The following is a 17,592-nucleotide window of genomic DNA, read 5'->3' on the forward strand; positions in this document are numbered from 1 at the left end:
CGATTCCCCTGCAAGCCGCCTGCCAACCGTCAGGCGTTCGGGCTAACACACGAGTGCAGTATCCCTGCTGCCAAGTTCAAGATAACTCGAAACAGCTTTGCAGCATAAACACATCTGAGGTCCAGTATAAGGGTTGGTATTTTATATAGGTTTTCAAGAAGTCTCCTATTTTTGAACTTGTTGCCTTTAAACCGAGCAGTGGAAAATGTTCATTTATTTTATTTTTTTTTAATGAGGGATTTTCTTGCATTGTTTTTCTCAGCTGAATTCCTCGTAAAGGAGTGAATTCCTTACCTGCATTTCATTTACTAAGCAAGACCTTCTAGCAAAGAGGTTTTTTTCTTCTAGTTAAACGTTTAAAGTAGAAATGGCATAAAGTTTTTGTGCTGTGCTTGAGAAGGTACTATTGCTTAGAGGTTGTAGAATTAAAACAGGCGACATACAGGATTGCTCCAAGAATCCCTTTTCAGGTGACTTCTTCCAAACCTGTAGGTCGGTCTTCAAGGTAGACATGGACAAGAGTTTGTAAGCAACAAGAAATCCCTTCTTGAACAAAAAGAAGCACTTTGGAAGTGAGTTGGTTGGGGTCAGGAGCAGTATGACAACATCTCTTCTTTCTTTTTTCTTAATCCTTTTCCTTTTGAATTCCAAGCATAAAATTTGAGTTCAAAAGTCTTCAGCTGCACACCTTACCAATACCTAGATTTTGAGAGGCTACCAGTATGTAAAGATTTTTGCCTGCAAGCAGTATGCGAGGTTGGGAGATTCTTGACCGTTCAATTCTGTTTCAAAACCCTTAAAATAGTTTAAAGGAGTTTCTTTTCTGTAACTGAAGTCTGTGGTGCTGTTTACTGCTAGAAGTGATTAATGTTGTTAGTCTTTGTCTGCAGTTGATGATAGTAATTTGCGTGAACTTAATTGCCGTTATCGTGAAATACACTATTTTTAACTTTAGTCTTAAGAGTGAGTTATGTACAAATTCACCAGAATTCAACAACAACAAGTAGAAACAACTGAACAACCGGTTCAGTTGTTTGCAAGAACCCAAATGAGGCAGAAGTATTTGTGTACTGTGTGCTCGGCTTTGGGGAGGGATTGTACCCAAAGCTTGGGGGAGTTGAAATGCACCTTAGAGGTCCTCTTCCCCATGGAAATCCACCGTACTGAGGTTTTCATGATAACTTGGCCATCTCGGCTTGTTGGATCTACTCCTCATCCTCCTGAACGCTGCCTCTGCGCTGAGCGTTCCCTCAAGCTTTACAAAGCCAACGGGGCTTTCTGCCGCGGTTATTTTAGAAGTTGCTACCTGAATTTTCAGTTTCATCTCGGCTGCTGTGCCTACGGAGTCATCTGCAAGGATGGCCTCGCTGCTGCGGTGCAAAACACGGGGCTTGGGTGGAAAGCCACCGTCTCGTAGATCGGCCTGCGAAGTTGCACTTTGCATTTCTGGGGCAGAATTATAGGTGTGAATTCCTTCTCTAACCCTCCTTGGAGGCTGCTTAGCTCCTGGTTGAGAGAAGAGTTGGGACTTCTAAAATTTTTGTTCATGTAAAAAAAAAAAATGTTCATTTAAAAAAAAAATTTAGTTCATTTTTTTTAAATTTTGTTCTTTTTTAAAAAAAAATTTGTTAATTTTTAAATTTGGGGGGTTTTATTGATTTTTCTGTCCTGCAAAATTGGTACAATAGCTTCCAGTTACCGTACCAATCTTCTCTTGCGTGACCATTGCCACCTTTCAGCATCTGGACAGGATAGAGAGTGGATGCGGCAGAGGTCTATGGGAACGGATGAGCTTTAGTTTTAAGGTATTTGCCTGACATTCAGAAGAACTGAGTTTTTCCTGGCCCTGCCTCAGGTTTCTTGTGGCATTTGGTAGTGTTGTTACTGTAATGAGTAGGTGTGCGGGATCCGATCTGAGATTGCTGTTCCAATTATAGGACTTTCCAGAACATTGCTAGTGCACTTTAAATTTAGATGAGCATCACTATTCAACACCTGGCTGTTTATTGAACAAATACTTCCCGTTTGTCAGATTTGTGTGGTAATTTTTCTGATGCAGAGAAATGGGGGACTAAATTTTAAGGACTATTTTTAATTTAGAGGCAGCTATGCCCGTGTTTGCTCTGCACAGCAATCCGCAAGTTCGCATGGGGAGACAAAGCATCTATAATTGGCATTTCTGAGCCAACTGCTGACTGCAGCCAATTAGCTGAAAAGTGACAATTTGTGACTGCTGCAGTAAGGCAGCACAGTATTGGAATATAAATCGATTTCCATCTCAGTATAAGTTCAGAAGTGAACGAGTTTTTATATTTGCACAGTATCAAGTGTTTGTGCCATAAAGCTCAATGGCTTAGTTAATATTGCAGCAAGTGAGGAGTAAGTCATTTATCTCTTTCATTGGTCCTTCACACAGGAGCAATGTGGCTCGTAGTAGTAGGTGTGAAAATCAAATTTTAGTGGAGATTTTATTTTTACTTGTTGTAGAATGTAAATCTGAGCATGTGAACCTCTTCAGCTGCACCAAGTTGGCCAGAAGTTTTTCTTCTACAAATTATCGAGCAGCAGTCTGTTGAATGTGCTTGGATGCAAATTGGGTTTTTTTAGATTCTGATGAGCAAGGAGTAATTCTTTTAATGCAGGAACAGATCAATCTGGACTAACGTCTGGGACTTCTCTGCTTTCTGTGATCCACCTCTCCTGGACCTTTAGCTGTCAGATCAGCTGGTGTTGCAGCTATGGGTGGTTATCCCTTACTCAAAATCATCAGCTTTCTGTTGAGCATCACAACTCCTCCTTCTGATGGCCACACCTACACCATCAGGTGTATTAAAAACTCTCTGGGATCTCCCACCTCTGAATCATGCTCCACTTCATACTTGGTGTGTGTCAGAGTTTTTCAAGTTACAATTAATTGCTGTAAGACCTTTCCTTCTCTCAAACTTAGGGTTTCACTTTTCCATCTAGAGAATCTTTCCCTGTGGAACAAGGTTGTTCTTGCAGCTTTTGAAGACTTACAGGGGTCAAGTCAGCTTAAGTTTTCTTCCTAACCTCGACATTTGGATGGACTCTTGCTGTTCATTTAAAATAGATCCGTGGTGCCTCTGAAAGGGAATGTCCTCCTGCCTCCGTGGTGTGGCATCACACCGCACAGTGGTGCAGTGACTGTGACCGCCGTATGGATCCAACTTGAAATCTGGCTCAGCAAAGATTAGTTTTCAGCTGCAGTGGGCTGTGGGATCTGATTTACTATACAGCTGCAAATACAGTGTACGTTCTTGCTGGGTAATGGGGAATACGGGAACAAATGGTTAAAGGGAGAGAATGGATGCACACTTGGGCACCAGCTGCAGGTATGGGAGGGTTAAAATGGTGGTGAAATGATGGTCTAAAACAAGCTTCCCTTGGTTCCCTTAGGGATGCAAGTATCTTTTTTTTTTTTTTTTTTTTTTTTTCAGAGTAGGTGTCTTGTTCTGTGCTTAACTGAACATTAACCCTGCACAGAGGCAAGGAGTTGTAATGCTTCTCTTCCCTTTTGGAGATTCAGCATCCACATTTCACTGTCAAATGTCTTCATTCACTGAAATTTGTATTCCATTATCCATTTGTTAAATTGCCAAACTGTACTTGGTATATCTGAATGCAAACAGTTTGGGTCTTGACTGAGACAGGGCATAATGCTAATCAACCCTTTTCCAGGTGAAGATGGATGGAGGGCAACTGATCCCCTTGCACGCAAAAAGAAACTGTTTTTTAGGATACTGTGACACAAGGCTCCCGAAACAAAGCTGGTATATGTTCACCTTCTAGAGCACCAACAATTAGAACGGGATTTGTTAGGTTATTTTCAAGAAGATCATGGCTTCTTTCAGCAATCAATCATCCTACTGCATTTGCCTGTTACCTTTTATACCTAGATTACAAATATAATGTTTTTGTTCTCTAACATTTTGTGAGGTGGTAGCCCACGTTCGTTGTCTCCAAGATCTACCATAATGCAAAGAAGTAAAGAAAGAGCAGGTATTAGTGAGCTTATTCCTTCCCGGTGTGATACGCAACATTAACGCAGAGGACGGGTGGTCTTGACTTAGCCTGCTCTTCTGTACTTTGTGGTTTACTCCATGGCCCCATCTGAAAGGTAGAAATAATTATAATAATGAGACATTCCCTCTGTACTGATATCCTAATGTTGGGACATGTTGGTCAGGTTTCTGACTGGATTTAGTTGTCTTCCAAGGCTCCTACAGCCTGAATTTATCTGATTCATCCTAGTCAAGTTTGCAGATTTGTATTTTGGGGTAGGGAGAACAGGGTTGCAGGCTGTTTAACCTGCTTATCAGGCTTATAGCGTGATCTTTTCCTACGCTTTGCCACTCTGGCTCAGACTTAGAAAAATTAAGGTCTACGTTTAAGCTTACTACCACATCAGAGAGTTTTGCGAGCGGAAGGCAAAGTGGTTCTTGTAAGCTCGAATCCTGGATTTGAGTTTTTCCGTCATTTTCACTGAATCATCTAAGCTTTTAGCACTGGGGCATGCTGACCCAGTTTCCAGTCTCTCTGCGCTTCTTGACACTGAAAGTAGATTTAATAAATCAGTGGGCCACTTCTTTTTTGTTGCTCAGCATCTGGTCCAATGTCTGTGTGCCTTACCACAAACTTAGCTGCATTCAGTCCGGCAGTGTGGTGCGATAGCCGATGCCCGAACGCGGCCGTGTAGTGCCGTGAGGACGGCGGATAGGACGTGGGACCTCTCGGAGGCTCATACCCTTCTGGAGCAGCAGCTGGACGCCGGGGGAGATGTTTTAGGGCAGAAGAATGGCAATATGTTACCCCTATTTAGGCAACGAATGGAGCTTCTAGTACATCCCTGAAACCAAGGGCGAGGGTGCAGCGTGGAAATTGAAACCTTCTAAATGTAGGAGTCTACAAACAGATGTCTTCGTGTGCCTCGGGTGTTTAAGGTCCCCTTGTAGATGGAGACCTAGATATGGAACTGTTCAGGTAATCCTCTACTAGACACCTACACTGGCCGACTGAATCGCAGATGAGGTTTCCATTGAGCGTAAAAGGGCGATAGGCATATACCTCTGTGTTCCTATATTTAGATGTCTTAATCTGTGTCTGAATCCCATAAATCTCATCCGCAGAGGTGAACAGATGCTTCTTTCCAAAAAGTTATCCTGGGACCTAACATCGCGGAGACGATTTGAGAGCCACCTGCCTGAAAAGGGTCATCTTGCCCTGCTCCTCCCTTGGGTTGCTGCTGAGTTTGCCTCATCCCTCGGTGAGCAGGGTCAGCTCAAAAACACCAGCAAAAAGCCCTGCATTCCTACCGTTAGCTCTCTGCTGGCTTAACGACTTGCCTTGGCTCATTAAAGAAGTTCACAGAACACGTGCACCAGCAGCAGCAGCACGTGGCAGAGCCGAGACCACCTTTTAGGTGGTGGAGCTGGATTGCTCGATTGGCGCGGTTTTTCCTAAAACCTCGCCGCCGAGGCTGTTGGAGTTGGCTCGCTGCTCCCGTTGAGTGGAGAGCACCAAGAACAATATGTGTTTTCTGCCACGTGCTTCGCTAGAGCATGTTGTATTCGTGTTTAAAGGAGAACTGAAACGGGGAACGATGTTTCTCTTGAGCAGAAGAGCAGTCTTTCCCCCCATCACTATCACAGAGGGCAAAATGAATGTTTTGATGACTTTGGCGTCGCTCAGGAATACTTAAAAAACATTTGTTTTTCAGCTGGTCCTTTGACAGAAGTGCAGGCACTCAGCATTCAGGCCACGGCATCCTGTTACTGTTGTCTGTATTCTCCAAGGTCAGATTGAATCCTTGCCTCTAACCATATTTAAAAAAAAAAAAAAAAAAAAAAAAAAAGAGAGAGAGAGAGACACTGGAGGTGCTGAGGTGGCAGTGGAGGCAGATGTACATAAATGTCATCTGCTGCTTGTTTGGCTGTTGGCTTTATCTCTTTGGAAGCCCTTGGAGCTTCTAGCCTTTGTCTTATGTGGTGCTTTTTTGTTCGTTAACTTTGGTGCTGGAGCTGTATTTAAATAAGAAGCAAAGCAGCCTGAAATCTCTTAATTTCTGTGGTTTTCAGTGCTGTGTGGTCCCGTAGACTTTCAAAACACGAGTGCTGTAGTGTTCTCCCACCTGCTAGGTGAGGTTAATGGATCTAGCAGTAGGGACCTTTTGATTTCTTCTGAATTCACAGCAAGCACCAAACTCCAGTAGGCTTCTTCACGGTGCGCCTTCTCTGTTGTACTTCTCTGGTTTCATAAGTTAATTAGACTTTTAGTTTTCTCTCCTTACAATTCTATTCTAGGAGTGTGTCCTGTTCAAAATATCATTTCCAATTTCCCTTTTTCTCATCCCTAATATATGAAGTAGGGTTGGAAAGAAAAGGCAGCACTGATGGGAATTGAGTCACTTTATACAGTAGTGGAGAAAGGCAAAAATACGGCATGTAATAATCCTGAATTGTTAGCAGGGAAAGAAAAGTTGTAGAAACGATGTCTTCTGTGTTTGTGTTTTCTCAAGCATTTAGATGCCCCAAATGTATCAAATTATGTTATGAAAATGCCATACTTGAAATGTTCTTCAGTACATTAGCAGTTCTTCAGTTAACAAGTTTAGATTAGGAGTACTAATATTATGTATAACATTAGAAATTATTTGGGTTTGGAGAGAGATTTGTCCCATCCCCATTGTGACTAATAGTTTGGCTTCTATATCTCCAAAATAACAGTGACTTCCAGCACAAATGGAAGGAGTTACGTTGTGGTGATTTATCTGTAAATCTGTTTATTACACATAAGTGAGAGGAGTTACTAAATTTGTTTCTTGCTGTATTTAATGAAAAAAAAAATACTTCTATAGAATTTCTCATTGGGTTGGTGATACTAATTTTTCTTAGTGGTATGTGAAATTCAAGTACTTTTTAATGAGTTCAAAGCACTTGTAAATCAAAAGAATGGAGGCTTAAATAACTTCAGATATGGTTGCATTTACAGGCTTAAGGTGAACTTGTTTCAAACTACGAAGTTGACTGAGAGTCAGCTGGACCCATTTTTGTACAAAGTTATTCTCTTGAAATTATTCTCAAGTTTCTTTTCTCTTGAAGCACAAACTCGGGTACTAACGCAAACCAATTCCTGGTATGTAATCGTCCCAATTTGTTTGTCAAAATTTATATCAGTCACAGGCTGTAGTTCAACTCCAGAAGTATGTTGGGTTTGAAATACCAACTGTTACTGAAATGTCAATTGAGTTCAAATTGCTTTTCCTTTACTCAGAATATTTTGTGGCTAAGTACTTTGCCGTTAACTTCTTTGAAATGTGTTTGTACTGATTTCACAACTGGTGCACTTTTGAGATGTTTTTGGCTGGTTAGAGGTAGCCGTATTTTGTTCTTGGCTTAATATTTTATGCTAATCAAATGATAAAGAAAGTAAAGCTCTTAATTATACATTTTTATCAGTCCATATAGCTAGCTATTTTCGTTTATCTGGAAAGCAGCCAAATTTTTTGGATACTTCAAACGGTGTGGCATTAGGAAAAGCGTGATTGGTGTGCTTTTTCAGGTACCTTTTCAGATCAGATAAACACAAGCTTTATAATAATCTCTGGAATGAATGTAATTAATTTTCTGATCTGTTTTAATCTTAACTACTTAAGGATACTGCATTATTCATAAGAACTTAATATAAAACATCTCTGAAGGACACGTATGTTATGGAAGTGGCAGTTTGATTTTGCAGCAGAGCTGAAGTTCTGCTCTGTACCTGGAGGAGGCTCTCCCAGTCCCCAGCACGAGATACATGGTGGTTTCCTGCAGTTACACTGCTTATTCCTTTGGTACAAAATTAGTTTTTTGAGAATGGATAAATGAATCTTCTACTGTCATTTAAACTTAATTAAAAATCTATACTGCTAAGAAATTTGTGTCATATTTTTCCTATATCCAGAATGAACAGTCTACTTTTAACAGCTATTTCTAACCAAACTTTCTGTGGAACTGAATTAATTAAGTCCTAGGAACAGATTATATTAGGGGAAATTAAGCTCTAAGTAAGCAAACCATTAACAATTATGATACTAAATTGCCTGTGACACAGATTGGTCAGGTTTAATAGCATAAAGTGTTTTCAGCTTGTGAGAAGTAAATTGCAGAAACCAACCTAGGCTTTTTTTTTAATTATGTGCATGACGTACAGATCCCCAGTTGGTCTTTGCAAGAGAATAGCTCCACCAGGTAGGCAAAAGAACCACCACTGGTAAAGCATTTCTAGTGCTTTTGTGTGAAACAAACCCAAATTTTCCTTCTCTGTTTTATTTTTTTTCCTACACTTTTATTATCAGAAAATGAGAAGCCCTTCTCTGGTAACAGTTTAGAGATTAGTTTGTGGTCTCATTAATCTTTTGTAGAATCTGCCCCTTTTTGAAATTAGCAGATAGTTGTTTCTTCTTCTACTTGGAGCAAGCTTTGGTTTCCATCACAGAAACTGGTCCTAATGATTGTCTGCAGAGGACTGGCCCCTTGATGATTTCTTTGTGCTTTTAATTTTGTTTTTCTGCAGAAGGATTTTTAAATGTAAGCTGTTGATACATAATAAGGTCTTTGCTTTGAAATGCATCTTTTATAGTTAGTCAGCATCATAGTTATTCTCAGATCATATTTCTATATACTGGATGTATTACACGTTTGTATTTTGGGATGTGATATTTTAGTAAGAAAATTCTTTGCCTTGAAGAAATGCCAGAATAGTTATGCAAATATAAAACCACCCCAGTTGCCATGCACTGAGTTTTAAAATAAAAAGTGAAATCATACTCACTCTCTTTTTCTAATCAGAAACTTATTGGGAAGCACATTATAAGGAAAAAATCAGCAAGACACTGTGTGTTTTCTTGTCTTTTGTAGGCGGTAATACTGAGGTCACAGGCATCTGGTCTGCAGGTTTCGAGTTAGCTTTCCAGCAAAAGAGAAGTTATGCACTGTAAAGGAGCTTTCAACTTAAGAGCATTTCAACAGATTTATAAGAAAATTATTTTGGTCAGCTTCTGTACCAAGTTACAATGGATATTTAAAGCAAATATGATAACAGAAGGTATTCTAGAGCAACAGAAATCTAAGCAATAACTCATTTTGCATATATTCATGATTTTTGGAATGCAACTATTGCTGGGAGGAGACATTTGTGTTTATGCTAAAGGTACCATAACATGCAGTTAATTAAGGGAAAAAAACCAACAGATGACGCCTTAAGTGAATTTAATATCCATGGAAAGCTTTTGCAAGTGCAGGTTGCAGTTGAGTTTTGAAATAAATTCAGTTACTTCATGAAAGAGTTAATGTCCTGTTGTGGTGCTGAGATTGATAGTCTGAGGAAATAGGAGGTACCTGGAAAGAACTTCTGATCCTGAACATTGCCGAAGTTGCCTTGCTGTTGGCTTGCCTCCCCTCTGCTTTGTTATTTTTAACCGGGCTCCCTAATCTTTCCTTTTGCCTCTAACCACCTCCCAATTTCCTGTTCGCTTCTTCCCTCTGTTTTTTGTCCAAAATACTCGGTTGTTTTTCACTTTTCTTTGCAGTTTGAGTGGATTGCAGGAAAGTGAGTTCAGATGAATGCCATAGCTGTTTTTACAGTATCTATTATCTTCTGTGTTTCATGCCTTTTTGCTGCTCTTGGTGTAAGTTACTTATTCAAGGAGATTTTGATGTACGAATGTTGCTTGAATAGGAGCATGCATTTTGAGCTTTTAAATGTTGTACTTTGGGTTGCTGTGTATACAATAATTAAAGATGCTCTATTTTTAGCTCTGTGAAACTTCTGTGTTCTGACTTTTTGAACTAGCGTTTTCTCCAAGGTAGTTAATGTGCACTGAAGACTATTCCTTGAATATTGTTGGGAGAGATGTTACCTGTTTAGATTCATTTCTCGGATATATGATTTCAAAATAATGTGAAGTTAATATTTTGTTTTCTTTTGCCTCAGAATATTTCAGTGCTTTTTCAAAACAGTGTTCAAAAATGTTAATTGACTGAAGTGAAGACATATTTCATTGTAATTTGTTGATCCCAGCAGCAATGCATCTTAAACATGAATTTTCTTTTCAGTAAGTAATAGAAAGCATTTGCTTTTCTTTTGCAGATTGCATTCTCACAACACAGCAACTTTATGGACCTGGTACAGTTCTTTGTGACATTTTTCAGGTACTTTTCATTTAAGACACCTAAATGTTTCTTCTTGAGGAAAGATCTTTGGGTTTTGTTTTTCAGTATAGTGTTTGGGTTTTTGTTGTTTGGGTTTTTTTAATTGAACATCCTGCTTAACATCACAGCCTAAAAAATGGAAATCTCTGCTATGTTTAAAGTATTTAATTAGGACATATGTCAAGAAAACTGTCTGCCCATCTTCGCAAATCTGTCTTGTCCTGTGCATGCAGGGGAGGGGACGCTGGGGGTGGGGGAGGCTTTTCGAAATGGAGAAGTTACTTTTAAAATGGCATAGAAGACTTCATCTGAGTTACTACATCACACAAATAATGTATGACTTACAGAAATTGCAGACATTCACACATAGTCAGACATGAATCATAAATTAAGGAAGTGATTTTGCAAAGAGTTAAGCACGGACTAATTTCAAACTCTTTAGGTGGCACCTTTTGGTTTTAAACTGAACTCTGAAAATCTGTCAAGTTAAATGCAAACATACGTTTCAACACAATTGAAGCCAAATAGCCTTCTGTCCTTCGTGAACTGCTTGGCAGAGTTCATTTCTTAGTGTGAAGTGAATTAATGATTCCCTGGGAGTTGGAAACAACAGAAGCAATTTCAATACTTGTTTCTTCTTCCATCCTCCAAAAAAGTCGAACCCTAACAAAGAGGTTAAACGTTTCCCAAAGCATAGCAGGCCATCTCTTTTAAGGTTTCAAAATCTAATGTGTTACCCTCTATTTTAGGAACTGTTAATATTCCACAAATATAAACCAATACTTGATCAATAAGGAGAACTCCCCCAGGAGGGATATACATGGAGTAAACAGTACTCCAGATCTTACAACCTGTTTTAAAGTAGGCAATATTATGCCCACTTTAAAATGAGCAGTGGGAATAATATCTTGCTTTAGATTTCATGCTAAATTTAATTAAAGCAAGGAGCTCCAGATGGGTCCTTCAGACAAGTGGTTTATATAATTTTTTTTTTTTTTTTTAGTACATAGCTTTTACAGAGTGGAGTGTGCTTTAATGCAATCCCAGGTAAAAAGCAGGCTTGAAGCACCACCTTGCTTCCATTGGTATGGAGTAAGTGTTTACTCCTGGATCAGACTTCAGCATTTGTTCTGCTGAATCCATCACAGTCAAGGTCTTCCATAAAAATCTTTGTGGCAGGCTAATTACTTTTAAGGAGAATGAAGAGGGAAGCAGTTGGTTCCTTAGTTTTAATGGCATGAGATCAATCCTCGCTTTAAAAACTATCCATTAGTTCTTTACAGACCCAGACCCACCTGCGGATGAGAGTTCAAAACTCTTCAATATGAGTGATTCCTCCAGTTCCATTACTGGGAGAGAATCACAGTTTGAAGCAGAAGATATGTGCGTTATGTATCTTAGTGAGCACGCGTAGCTGAAAATACATGTCCAGAAGTTAGGCAGATGGAGGATAGTCAACAGTGATTTTCCTTCCCTCCCTCCCTGCTATTGCATGGATCTCCTTAAGAAGTAATGTTGCAATATTATTTAACGTCCTAACATGCCAGAGGAATAATAACGTGTGTGTTTGGGAGAAGACGGTTTATTGGTGTTTTCCAGCTAAGCATTTATAATGCATTAAAAATTCTTCAATTCTTTAACTGTAACTACTGCTAAGTTCCTCTCCCAGTATATTTTACAGTCCCTATAACTCGCTAAATAACCAGTGTATTAGAACAGCATGATTCATCTCTTCTCTTTGTAGGGGAAGCTATTGAAACGCTTGCATTTTTAATGCTCGAGGGTGCATTTCATAATTACAGTTGAATCCAAGTTAGACCATAAATAAGTAATATCTGATAGCCCCCTGTGATGTTAATGAGATACAGTTGGCTGAAAATTTGCACACTAAGTAGAAGCAATGAAAATGCTTTCTGCAGAGCCTAAAGACAGTTGGTAAAACCACCTTTGAGATACGATACAGGCCACCTCCGACTCGAAAACTGAGATACTTATCGATTGTTTGAGCGTAATGGACAAAAAAAGAGACCTTGTTCTGGCAAATGGATGTTTAGAATTGCTTTCTGCTAGCACGTTCAAGGGTCTTGCTTCATTTTGCCATTCTGCAGGCAATTTTGGAAGTTTTTCTGTGCTGCTGACGTTGTGGCACGTTTCCATCTTCTAGAAGGCACCTTCTCCATTTCATTGTAACCCCATCCTCAACGTGGGCTTCTGCCCTGCTGCTGGAAGAAACAGCTGTGCCTTGAGCTGCACAGAGAACCGTACAGGGAAACGGGCTTTAGATTTTCAGTCTCACCGCTGACGCTGGTGATGATTTAGGTCAACTCAGCCCCTCCAGCGGGCACTGGAGTGCAAGCTGGGTTGCCAGACTCCAGCACTGCTGAATTTATGGGGTATCACAGGCTGGACTGACTGTATGAGGCACACAACGTTCCAGAGAAGCCAGGAACCTGGCCGTGCATTTAAACAACATCAGGCAGCGCGGAGCAGTACGAGACGTGACTGCTGGATTTGTTTTCCATTTCATTTAAGAGCTGGGCTACTGTGGGTCAGAGGGGTGCGCGCCTCATGTTTCGAGGTGCTGTTAGACTTTCCGAGCTCCTTCTGGAGTCGGTGTTCAGCATGAAGTCAGGTGCGTGGCTGTATGTTACCTTTATTTTATTTTGCAACACGTTAACGTTTTATTTTAAGCTAAGAAAATGTCAGTGGGTAAAGGTTGGGTAGAACAGTGAAGTTACGGGGTCATTAATATTGAATTATAATTGGAGCCATGGGAGAAATGATATTCTAACCGTTGTTAACCTTTGCAAAGCTAAATGAATTGCAAGCAAACTGCGTTTTTTTTTCTGTTTCCTCCTCTGCTTTTCATAACATAGCTCTTTAATTTACACATCTTGCTGTTGTCTTTCAGCAGGTAGTTTGAGCTATTTTGACAGTATCTAGTAAACATCTTTATTAGCATCTGTGCTTCCTTGTCTTCCAAAAAATCTGTGCATGCCACCACACCTATCTGTAATACGTATTTCTCACCAGTGTACTTTTGCATGCAGATGATGTGAAAATATTTATTATTTTGAATATTTGGCCTTCTAAACTCATAGCGCTCACCAGTAATCCTTTTTCTTTCTTCTATTTTTAAAAAAAAAGTGCACCTGTATTTCTTCTGTGCTTCTCTGCTTTATTGGCCAGTTCCGTAGAGATTTATAAGAGGCCTATTAAGAATGGTTCGAATGAAATAAGGATGTGTAAGAAACAGCAGAACAAGAGTTGAAAGCATGGCTTGTATTCAAACTGGTGACACAGTTGGCTGTAAAGCAGTCGAGGATCGTGCTGGTAGCCCTGCAACTAGTCAGGAGGAGATCTCTTGCTCCAAAACTAGGAGGGTGGCAGCAAGGTCACAGCACATCACCGCTGCCGTTCCTTTTCCTAGTGCAGCAGCCCCAAGAAACTCAAAATGAGGAGATGGAGGTATTGACCAACAGACTTGCCTAAAAGATCAGAAGCGTGAAGTGGACAAAACTGAAGCCAAATGGTCCTGCCAAGGATGCTGTTGAGCCTTACAGCGTATAAAAGACCTATAAACCCTAGAAACCAGGTTTGCTGTCTTTAGGAAAGAGACTAGATGTGGTGAGGACCTGACAACCAGCATCCCTTGTCCTCTGTGTGGGGTGCAAGTGATGTTGGCCAAACCAGCTGGCCAATACATTTGGCATTTGTGGGTGTGAGAGTGTGAATGGGTATAATCCATTTTTCTCTGAGGCTTTGTTAACTATAATCACCTTCAGCCTGGAGAAGGTTCCGGGGAAACCTTATTGCAGCCTTTCAATACTTAAAGGGGGCTTACAAGAAAGATGGAGACAGACTTTTTAGTAGGGCCTGTAGCAATAGGACAAGGGGTAATGGTTTTAAACTAAACCAGGGTAGATTTGGACTAGATATAGGGAAGAAATTTTTCAGGATGAGGTTGGTGAGGCACTGGCACAGGCTGCCCAGAGAGGTGGTCGATGCCCCATCCCTGGAAACATCCAAGGTCAGGCTGGACGGGGCTCTGAGCAACCTGATCGAGTTGAAGATGTCCCTGCTCGCTGCAGGGGGGGGTTGGACTAGATGACCTTAAAAGATCCCTTCCAACCCAAACCATTCTGTGATTCTACAATTCTGTTCTATGAGCTTTGTTACACTGATTTACCATAGACCTCTGATGTCTTCTACTGCACTTCTATGACCTCGTGTGCACAGTTCACCCCATTTCTTGACTGCTGTATGTCTCATCTTTCATATCTGCCCTTGAAACATCCTTCTGGGGTGTTCAATGCTGACTCCCTCTAGTCCCGTCGTAGTCTTACAGTGATTATTAGAGAAACGGGTGTATTTCACAAACGGAACAAAAGTTGCTGGTTTTGTGTTTTCACGGTGGCATATGAAACCTCATGTGCCTTTACTAAGGTCTGAATATCAGAGAGTGTAATTTTAGTTTGGTGCAAATAATTGGACTTGTTCCTCAGGAAGACTTTAGAGGGAGTGGTATTTGTCTCTGTACAACAGTCAGGCAGATGGTTTAATGTGCTGTATATTATTTTTCCTGGCTGTAAGCATTTGCCCAGTGTTTTCAGTAAGTGGGAATGGCCTGTTGCAATAATTCAAATCTGGAGCTGTGCTGCAGATATTTTATTTACTCTTTTTGCTTATTAAATAATTTCTTACTGCAGCATAAATGGCAGTACTAAATGTGTGCCTAAAATACAGTCTGAATTGCCTCCCTGCCCCCCCCCCCCCCTCGTATTTTTTTGAGGAAAAGGAAGAGCTTGGGAATATCTTCACACTAGTTCTAACAAGATGAAGTTTTAACAGTTTCAGCATCCATGACTTCCTTCTTTCCATGTTGTCCTCATCACTCCTTACTTCACCCTCCACAATGGTCACATGTGGACCAGAGCAGTGAGGCCATTTGGTCTCTCCTCCATTAATTAGTCCCATCGTTATCTCTGCTCATTTATGCTTTTGGCCTCTAAAGTCTCCTGTGACAACGTAGTGGTTTGGGGTGTGATACAAGCACTTTGGGTTTTTAAACCTTTGTTGAGTGGGATTTAGTTTATAGCTTTGATACCTTTATTTAGGTTTCTGTGTGTGTTGTCGGAGTTCTTCTCCTAGTCAGTGGAGGTGATGGACACCAAAGAGCGGTTCAGTTACCAGACGTAGGTGTCCACTTTAGGGTGAGCCATATAGCTCTCCACGGATCACCGACTGTAACTCATTTGGGTATTTCTCATGAGTTGACTTGACAAGATGACCAGGTTAGTGCAGAGACTACAAGAGGAGGAGAACTGGCAATGGAAGGAGTCTACAGGGCCAACACCATGCTTGGTCCCTGGGCCCGCTCATAGCTACAGCCTGCTCGGATGTCCCTGCCTTCGGAGTAGCTTGTTCTCCTGCCTGAAAATAGTATGAAGGAAAACCCTTCAAAATACACATCAAAATAACAGTGATTTCCATTCCAGTTTCATCACGTGTCCCATGATTTTTGCTGTGTTTACTTAAAGCTCCATCTTCTAGACCTGCAAGATGACTTCTTTCCTTTATTTGATGTTACGCCTTTTGTGATAGCACAGAAGGACTTGCAAACCTGAACCCTAAAAAGCAAAACAAAAACAAATAAAAAAAAAACCAAACAAACACATTAATACCTGCTTTCCCAAAAGACCTCAAACCTCTAGTTAGACCGATCTTGTGTTTATGGAAGCTGCCACCATTTTACAGGGTGTCAGATTGGTTGTGCTAGCCGGTAGGTAGATTTTTTAAAACGGACACAAAAGAAAAATAGTACCACCTGCCGCAAACAAGATGGGTTGTGGCTTGTTAAACCTCGGTGCCATCTTCAGCGGAAAGATAAAGTCATTAATCTGTAGGTCAGATCTGGTGGTTTGCTGTTGGCTGCAGATAGCTGTTTGGCAAAGGCCAACTGTGCAAACCCAGTGCACTGCTTCAGCATTATGTACTTGTTCCAATTATTTTGAGGTTTAATGCATCGAGTACTTAAAAATGTGTCCTATAACTCTCCAGCATATTAAAATGTACTTTTAAATAGCACTTAAATAGCTTCCAATTCATCAAAATAATTTGGGATGTGTTTCTAGTAATCATTGCAGTGCTTTCTGAAATTATTAAGTGACCTATATATGTTAAAGCATATTAGTATTGAAGCCGCTGTATATTTTGGCATTTAAAACTGCCATTTTTTACTAGCAATTCTGATGTTGATAAACATTGTAGGAGAGTTTAATAATTGGGCCCTAATACGCCAGATGGATTTTCTTCTCTCCTCGTGAGAATGCATCATATCAAAGTGCTGATGAAGTTTTCCAGCCATTTAAAAATGAAAGTGTACTTGCTTGAAGAGCTTTAAGGATACCTCGAGCGGAGAGGATATCCTTTCTGCTATGAAAAGGAGCTTAGAGTACAGAATAAAACCAGACAAGGTGTTTTAAGTTCAGATTTTTGTGTCAGGGTGGGAATACCCTGTGGTATAAAGAGCGCCGAAGGCTTATGAGCTAACTATTAATGCACATGTTAAGGCCAGCTGAGGGGAGATTACTTACAACCATGTTGCTCATTTATTGTACTTAGATAATCTAGTAAATAATTAAGAATTACTTAAGCTATTTATCAAATAGAATATTGTCCATAAAATGTAAATGTAACTTCTCCCTGTATTGCAAGATTTATGCTGCGTAAGTATAAAGTTTTATAACTTGCGTAGGCCAACGAAAGCTGCGTTTGGTAGAACCTGACCCCAGTGAGGAGTCGTGTTCAAATTTCCCTGGGGTGAAAAACTCTCCGGGGGTGTTAGAAGTCTCCAGGTGGCTCTTTTTCCTTCACGTCTGAGTTTTCTGGTTTCCTCATTTTCTCTTGGAAAAATCGAACTGCTCTCAGACTGGACTCATCATTGGCCTTAGGAAAATGGAAATCCAGCAGCTGATAGTTCAGGTACAGCTACTGGTTGCGCTGCTTCGCCTGTACGTGACATTTGCAAGACTGCGCTGGGATGTTACAAGCCCAAGAACTTTTCTGTCCCCTCTACCTTCTCTTCAGAGAGCTAGATGAGGAAAAACAATACAAAAGCGTTGTTTGAGATGGGGGGAGGTGTAGAGGGGAGACTTGAATGAACAGTGTGGATTTTGAGGATGAAGGAGGCTCTTGGTGGGCTATTATTTTTGGAGGAGAAAGAAACAGAAGGAGAAGGTAAAGCAAGTCCTGCAGCGAAGGTTTATTTTTAAAGCCATTTGGAAACGGGTGGATATTCATAGCTGGCAGAAAGATCGCTGAGGCTGTTCGGGAGAAAGCAGGGCAGAGCGTGGCATTTGACCAGGACTCTGCTAACCGT

General features: G+C 40.6%; 1 protein-coding gene across 1 annotated transcript in view; it reads left to right on the top strand.

Moving 5' to 3' along the window:
* Positions 1 to 17,592, top strand: part of ATRN (attractin) — a 155,089-nt gene that overhangs the window by 101,176 nt on the left and 36,321 nt on the right. The window contains exon 25 of the mRNA XM_052780838.1: positions 10,150 to 10,211. Coding sequence (XP_052636798.1) covers positions 10,150 to 10,211 — 62 coding nt within the window. The remainder of the gene's footprint in view (positions 1 to 10,149; positions 10,212 to 17,592) is intronic.

Source organism: Harpia harpyja, chromosome 2 (genome assembly GCF_026419915.1).
Source record: "Harpia harpyja isolate bHarHar1 chromosome 2, bHarHar1 primary haplotype, whole genome shotgun sequence".
Classification (NCBI taxonomy): domain Eukaryota; kingdom Metazoa; phylum Chordata; class Aves; order Accipitriformes; family Accipitridae; genus Harpia; species Harpia harpyja.